The 8,504-nt window shown below is 18.1% G+C and overlaps 3 protein-coding genes across 3 annotated transcripts; 1 reads left to right on the top strand and 2 right to left on the bottom strand.

Annotated features, from left to right (window-relative positions):
* Positions 1–126: 126 nt before the first annotated feature.
* Positions 127–1,960, bottom strand: PRSY57_1367100 (RNAse L inhibitor protein, putative; the record flags this gene model as incomplete). The annotated part of the gene is made up of 1 exon (XM_020115238.1): positions 127–1,960. A coding segment is annotated over one exon (1,834 nt), but the record flags the coding sequence as incomplete, so codon positions are not given.
* A 2,259-nt stretch (positions 1,961–4,219) lies between these two features.
* Positions 4,220–5,743, top strand: PRSY57_1367200 (hypothetical protein; the record flags this gene model as incomplete). The annotated part of the gene is made up of 6 exons (XM_020115239.1): positions 4,220–4,273; positions 4,413–4,520; positions 4,615–4,897; positions 5,133–5,206; positions 5,288–5,359; positions 5,642–5,743. 6 exons carry the CDS (start codon positions 4,220–4,222, stop codon positions 5,741–5,743), a joined length of 693 nt encoding a protein of 230 aa, XP_019970162.1.
* A 128-nt stretch (positions 5,744–5,871) lies between these two features.
* Positions 5,872–7,763, bottom strand: PRSY57_1367300 (hypothetical protein; the record flags this gene model as incomplete). Its single annotated transcript, XM_020115240.1, has 6 exons — positions 5,872–6,007; positions 6,121–6,180; positions 6,290–6,388; positions 6,611–6,759; positions 7,105–7,210; positions 7,351–7,763. The coding sequence occupies 6 exons, from the start codon at positions 7,761–7,763 to the stop codon at positions 5,872–5,874; spliced, it is 963 nt and encodes a 320-aa protein (XP_019970163.1).
* Positions 7,764–8,504: the final 741 nt, after the last annotated feature.

The raw sequence follows: 8,504 nt of genomic DNA on the forward strand, positions 1-8,504 counted from the left end.
AAAAAAAAAAAAAAAAAAAAAAAAAAAAAAAATAAAAAAAATTTTTAAATTATATAAAAAAATAAAAAAAAAAATATATTTAAATTTTTTTTTTTTTTTTTTTTTTTTTTTTTTTTTTTTTGGTACCGTTTAATTTTTGCTCCTTATCCTTTACACTGTCATATTTATTTATTCTGGGCCTGTAATTTGTTGGGTCCCTTCTAAATGTTACGTCAATTATTTTCAAGAATTTGTTCATACCTGCTGCTAGTGTTTGAGGTGTGTTGGCGACGGTGTTTACTCCTGCTTGTCCATCAAAAACAATAACATGGTCCGCTAAATAAGTGGCCATAATAAAATCATGTTCTACAATGAAGGCTGTTTTGTTTGTGTTAAGAATAAATCTTTTAATAATTTTGGAAACAATAATTCTTTGTTCTGAATCTAAGTAAGCTGATGGTTCGTCAATTAGATATATGTTTGTATTTTTGGCTAATGTAACAATGATAGCAACTTTTTGTAATTCTCCTCCTGATAATGTTAATACTTGGTTATCTAGAATAGATTCGATTTTTAAAGGTTTAATAATTTCATTATTAAAATATGGATCATTGTATAAGCCTTTTAATTTGGACATTAATAATTGTCTGACCGTTCCTGTAAATTTGGCTTGAATTTGTTGTGGTTTATATGAAACACTTAAGGATTCAAGAAATGATAAGCTTTCTAAATTATCTGGTTTAATTAGCCCAGCAAATAAACGTATGAAAGTACTTTTTCCACTACCATTTTGTCCTAGTAAAACAAAAATTTCAGATTCGGAGAAATGTCCTTTGTCTATGGTTAATGAGAAAGAATTTAATGTTTTGACCATGGTTGGATAATTATAGAAATGTAATCTTTTTTTATCTTCATCTGTTGCATCTTGATCAGTAGCTAATTTAAAATTAAGAGATTCTTCACGAATTCTTAAATTATCTGTAGGTACAAAACCATCTAGAAAGATATTAATACCTTCTCTTACAGAAAATGGGCATGTAACTACACCATAGGCTCCTGCTTTACCCCATAGACAACATACATAATCACTAAGATAATCTAAGATGGAAAGATCATGTTCGACAACAATAATATAATTATCATGTTTAACTAGTTTATGAATAATTTTTGCCATAGAGATTCTTTGTTTGATATCAAGATAACTACTAGGTTCATCAAACATATACACATTAGTTGATTGTCCGATTATAGACATTAAGAGAGCAAATCTTTGTAATTCTCCTCCACTTAAATCTTCGACATTTCTATCTAATAAATGTTCTAAATCTAATTCCGCTATATATTTATCTTTTTGATTAAATTTATCTTTCTTATTAATAATTTCTAGAATATTCCCTTTAATTTGTTTGGGTATTAAATCTACATTCTGTGGTTTAATAATAGGAGAAAGTTTTTCTTCTAATAATTTTGTAAAAAATATTTGCAATTCATTACCTCTAAAAAAAGACAAAATATCTCTCCATTCAGGTGGGTTATTAAATTTACCTAAATTCGGTTTTAATTTTGAAGACAAAATTTTGAGTGCTGTTGATTTCCCTATACCATTAGTTCCAACCAAACCTAAGATTTGTCCTAGTTTAGGTATGGGTAATCTATGTAATTTAAATGTATTTGGACCATATCTATGTACTACATCTTTATTAATATCCTTAGGTAAATTAATAATGGATATAGATGTAAATGGACATTTTTTTACACATATACCACAACCTATACATAACGTTTCACTTATATATGCTATTTTTGAAGCATGATCTACTTCTATACAAAACTTTCCTGTTTTTACTATAGGACAATTCTTTTTACATTCTAGGTGACATTTTTTTGGTTTACATTTATCACTGCTTACTATAGCTATTCTTAATTTTGAAGCCTCTAGTTTGTTCTCTTTATATAAATCCTCTTTATTTTTCTTCTTCATATTTTTTTAAAAGATATATAATAAAAATAAAAAATTAATAACTTTGTCGGACACGTCAAGCGAGTATTAAAAATTCACGTCCACAATTAAAGATATAAACTTTTTAAGGTTAAATGGATCAAATCAATATGAATATATATATGAATATATATATGAATATATATATGAATATATATATATGAATATATATATATGAATATATTTATATGTATATATTTATTTGATTTGATTTTTTATTTATTTATATTTTTTTAATTAAGGTCTAGAGAAATAGATTTGGAAACGTTTTTCTTTTTCTTTTTTTTTTTTTTATCTTCTTTATAACCGCGTGGTTTTAAATTAATGCAAAAAGTGGAGCATATAATAATTTTTTTTTTTATATGTGCGTATATATTATAATAAATTTTTTTTTACTTTTGCCGCTCCCCTATGATATGTATATATTTTTTTATAGGGTCTATAATAACGTATTTTTTAAAAATGCGTATACATAAATATGTACATATATATATATATATATATTGATTTATTTATTATAATAATTCAAATTACTTTTCCTTGCGCCTTCAAAGGGTGTTTGTCCAATTAAAAACAAAAAATAAGTAATTAATAAAATTAACGTGATAAGTAAAATTAAGAAAAAAAGTATTCAGAATATTTATTTAAACTTCTTTTCTTGTAACTACAAACAAAAAAATGTTGTAAAGAAGGAAAAAATAATAAAAGCAATTTTATCGATTTTTATATATGGCTATATTTTTACAAAATGTAGAGATCTTATTCAAAATTATATATGTATTAATGAATATGCAACAATTCAATTATATATATATATATATATAAATATACATGTTAATATAAATAATATGAAATGTTATATATATTTACAAATTTGGTTTTATAATTTGTTCTTTAATATTACAAAATATTTATGAAAATTAAAAAAAAAAAATAAAAAAAATAATCAGAAGTATATGGAAAATAAAAAGGAAAGTTGACAAAATGGAAAAATAAAAAAATAAAAAAATAAAAAAATATATGAAGAAATATATATATATATATATATATTTATAGTTCTCCTTTCTTTTTCTTTCATATAAAAAACTTTACAAATTATTTCTTTTCACTTATTACATTATGTTATAAATAATATACATAATTATATATTTTATATATAATAATATTATATATTATATATTATATATATTATATTATATACTATAATAATTATAGATAAAGATATAATATAAAAATCTTTCAAATATATATCCTTTTTTTATAATATATATAATATAATATATATATATATATATTACATTTGGAAAGAAAAAAATCATATTTTAAAAAATTACTTTATTATGTTTCATTAAAAAAATATTATATTGACTATATTATAATATAAATATATGTATATGATATATATATATATATAATATATGTAATATATTATTTATTATATTTATAATATTTATATTTGATAAAAATTACACCAATTATTATTATTATATCTTAAAATAACAATATGATTAATGTAATTAGTATAATATTTAGAATAATATTTAAATTATATATACTTTTTTATTATTTATGAATATATAATATATAATATATAAATATATACTATAGTGTATTATAAATATATATAATATATATATTATTTGAAACAGGAATGAAAAAGAATTCGTATTATATATAAAATAAAAGTATAATATATAGATATATATATATATATATATATATATATTTATAATTATAAGGGAGGATAATTTTTATACTGTAAAAAAATGATCACTGGAAAAAGCACCTATAAAAATATTTATTTATAATATATATAAATAATTTTATAGCATGTGCCAGAGATACAAAATTAAAATAAAAAACGAAAGAAAATTAAAGAAAATTAAAGAAAATATTAAAAAATAATAAAATTGAAATAGAATAATTAAAAATATTAACTTGAAAAAAAAAAAAAAAAAATATATATATATATATATATAATAAATATATATTATAATATTTTTATTATTATATTTGTTTGATTTTCTTTTTTTTTGTTACTATAATTAGAATTTAAGTTAAAAAATGTATTCTTTTACACCTTTTTAAAATATATATATATATATATATATATTTATATTTATATTTACATTTACATTTAATGTAAAAATAATTTTTTTGGTAATATATTCAGTTGAATAATAATAGTTATAATATTTTATTTTATTTTATTTTTTTTTTTTTTTTTTTTTTTTTTTAAATATGGAAGTGGAATGGGCATCAAAAATTCTATCACAATTATTAATTAAAGAAAAGGTTCCTTTATTTTTTATTTATTATTTTATTTTTTATATTTTTTGAAATATATATTTATATATATGTGACTATATTTAAACATTTTCACAAATGTTATCTTTTTTTTTTTTTTTTTTTTTCGATGTCTTTCTATTTATAGTGTTTAAAGGAAAAAGATGTGTATGCTTTAATGGGAAAGTTTGGGGATGTAAATAAAATTATACATCATATGAATGAAAAATTAGAACCTCTTGGATTTATAGTTAATGTATGTATGTATGTATATACATATATATATATATATAATAGATTATATTTATTTATTATTCGATTATTTTGTTCGTACCATAATATTTTTGTAGAATGAATTAATTAAAGGTGAAGAATATATAATATTAAATTCTGAAAGAATGAGAAATCCTAGTAATAAAGATTCCACTAGAGAAAATGAACCTTTTGTAAATGTCAAAGAAGAATATTTATTTAACTCTAAATTAAAAAAAAATGAAATAAGTTTATATTATTTAATTATTGAATATATTATTAGTAATAATAAAAATTTAAAAATTGACATAGGGGACACTACATATAAAAGTTTGTGTGTTCAATTAAACATAAAAAATGCTCATACCCAAAAAAATATACGTAAAAATTGAAAAATGACATAAAAATAATATATATATATATATAATATATATATAACAAACAAAAACAAAAAAAGAAAAGAAAAGAATTATAAATGAAATATGTAATATATATATATATATATATATATATATATATATATATATATATATATATATATATCTTAATATATTTATATTTAAACATATATAAATTTTTTTTTTTTTTTGTATTCTTGTGTGTTTATATTTTTAAGTGGACAAATTAATATTTTATAATTGGATTGAAAAAAAGTCAGGGGAACTCACGTTAGGGATACGCTTTTTCACAGTAAGATATAAATAAATAAATAAATAAATATATATATATATATATATATATATATATAATTTTATTATTCTTCTTTTAAAGGATTTAATAAAATTTTTCCCCTTGAACAACTTGGATAAATGCTCATTGTGTAATAACGCAATAATTGTAGAGGTAAATAATTTTTTTGTTTTTTTTAAATATTTTATATTAATTATTTTATTCCAATTAATTATTTTATTCCAATTAATTATTTTGTTCCAATTAATTATTTTGTTCCAATTAATTATTTTATTCCAATTAATTATTTTATTCCAATTAATTATTTTATTCCAATTAATTATTTTATTCCAATTTTTTTTTTTATTTTTTTATTTTTTTTTTTTATTTTTTTTTTTTATTTTTTTATTTTATTTTTTTATTTTATTTTTTTATTTTTTTTTTTTTTATTAAAAGAATAAAAGGTGTAGTCATTGTTTATCCGTTTATCATCCTCACTGTTTCAATCATCTTGCCGAAAAATTGTCACTATGTTTTGTGTGCAAAAATGCTTTATAAAAATGAAGGGAGTTAAAAAATATATATATTTCAGGAGATACACACATTATATATTTTTAAGTACTGTATTGTATCCATTTTTAAAATTTTTTTTTTTTTTTTTTTTTTTTTTTTTTTCCCATTTAACTTTAATAATATCCTGGATGAATTATATTTTTTAGAGCATGAATATATAAGGGTATTGTCATGCTCATATATCTTAAATTGATGGAAACAACTGATACATTTTTTTGTTCATAAAATTCGAGCATCCTTTTGGTGGCTCTGCAAAAAATTATAATATGTATATAAATAAATAAATATATATATATATATATATATATATATATATATTAATTTATATATTTTGATGTGTGTGAAATTTTCTTTTCTCTTACTGTTGTATATTGTCGTACAATTTTTCCTTTCCCAAATTGAGAAAACCAATTGGAATAGAACTAAAAAAAATAAAGATATAAATATATATTATAAATATGATTATATATATATATTGTGTATCAATTTATTTAAAGAAATTTCTTTTCTATATATATATATATATATTACTGTGTTGATCCTTTATTTAGATCTGCAAAGGCTTTTCTTGTGGCCTGATCTACATCCTCAACAAAATTATCTTCATTTAATTGTAAGGTAGTAAAATTTCTAAAATAAGGGAAAATAAAAAAAAAATCACATTCAAATAAATAAATAAATAAATAAATATATATATATATATACTAAAATTATTTTTTTTTTTTATTTTTTTTTTTTTATTTTTTTTTTTTTTGTATATTCCATTTTGAGTTTCATTTATTAATATAAAAATACACATATTTAACACAGAGAGATATAATTATGATTATATTTTGTTTGTTTTTATATTACTTGTTATGCTTTTTTATCTTGGATATTACGTGTGAATATTTTTTGCTCCTAATCGAAGCATCAAATATGTACAAATCGAACTTGTTCGTAATTTCATTTATTAAATCGTCTTTATTATAAACAGCTTCAAATTTATCATATGTCATAATCTACAAAATATGGAAGATAAAGAAAATGTTAACATGAATTTGTATACATATATATATATATATATATATATATATATATGTATATACGTACGTACGTAGGTATGTACGTATAATAGTATGTACGTATAATAGTATGTACGTATAATAGTATGTACGTATAATAGTATGTACGTATAAAAGTATGTATGTATGTGTGTGTGTGTGTTGGTGTATATATATGTTTCTACATATATGTCTATTTATGTGTCTATGTATGTACGTTTATAATTTTTTGTATTTCATTTTTGAAGTATGATTATAATTAAAAATTAACATTCATTTTATTCTTGATGTTTTTGATTTTACCTTTCTAATTTTTCTCAATTTATTTTCGATTGCTAGTTTTTTCCATTTGTCGCTATTGTCATTTACTAATATTAGAACAGAAGAGTAATAGGAGTGTCTGAGTTCACTGGAAAAGTATGGGAAAAAATAATTAATGTAAATATATTTTAATATGTATAAGTAACATATAACAAAAAAAGGTAGAAAATAACAAAACAGAATTATATATATATATATATAAATGTGTGTGTTTATATTTATGGTTACATGCTGAAATTATAGTGTTTTCCTATATTATATATTGATGACAAATCAAAGTTACAATATATTAAATAAGAATCATAAAATAGATTTTCTTGTTGCTCATTTAAAGGTTCTTCTTTTTCTCCTCTATCAAAAATATAATTATATGCCTTATAAAAAGTACTTTGCTCAATAACATATTCATCGCTTTTTTTTAAATTTATTGAATTCTCATTAATATTATTATTATTATTATTGTTATTTTTTATTTTAATATTAGGATGTATTTTTTTATTTAACCTTTGATTTTTATTATTTAATAAGATAGCTTTCTGGAACTTTTCATATTTCTGATTATTTTTAACATACCTTAAAAATTTGCTGTTTTCTTTTTTTTTCTTTTCTAATATTTCTTTCTTTTTATTCTTAATTTTCATTTTAACGTAATTCAAATGAGCACAATTTTTTTAAATATAATATATACAAATGTATTTATGTAGTAACAAAATAAAACAAAAAAATATTATTATTATATATATATATATATATATAATATATGATTAATATATATATTTTTATATATTAGGGAAAAATATATATAATATATATATATATAAATATATACACAATTAGATTTATTATTTAAAAACAAAAAAAAAAATATATTACAATAATACTTATTATTTTATATAACTATATATATTATAATATTTTATCATATTATTATAATTTATTGAAATGTTGTCCTTAATATTATTATTACTAATATATTTTTTGTAATTTTATATACAAATATTATATTATATATATGTATATATATATATATATTTTTTTTTTTTTTTTATAAAATCATGAATATATAATTATTTTTTCTAAAATAATATATTTTATTTTTTTTTTTTTTTTTTTTATATCGGGCACAGTAAAATTCTAAGGTGAATTAAAAAAAATTAATGCATATAAGAAATAATATATATTATATGTATTAAATAATTTATGTATATAGTATAAATAATTATACATACATATATATAATATATATATATATATATATATATATATATATATATATATATATATTATATTATATAATATAATATAGTATTATGTATGTATGTATGTTTTTTTTTTTTTTTTTTTTCTTAGTGTTTAAATTTAATATATATTAAAAAATATAG

Source organism: Plasmodium reichenowi, chromosome 13 (genome assembly GCF_001601855.1).
Source record: "Plasmodium reichenowi strain SY57 chromosome 13, whole genome shotgun sequence".
NCBI lineage: Eukaryota > Apicomplexa > Aconoidasida > Haemosporida > Plasmodiidae > Plasmodium > Plasmodium reichenowi.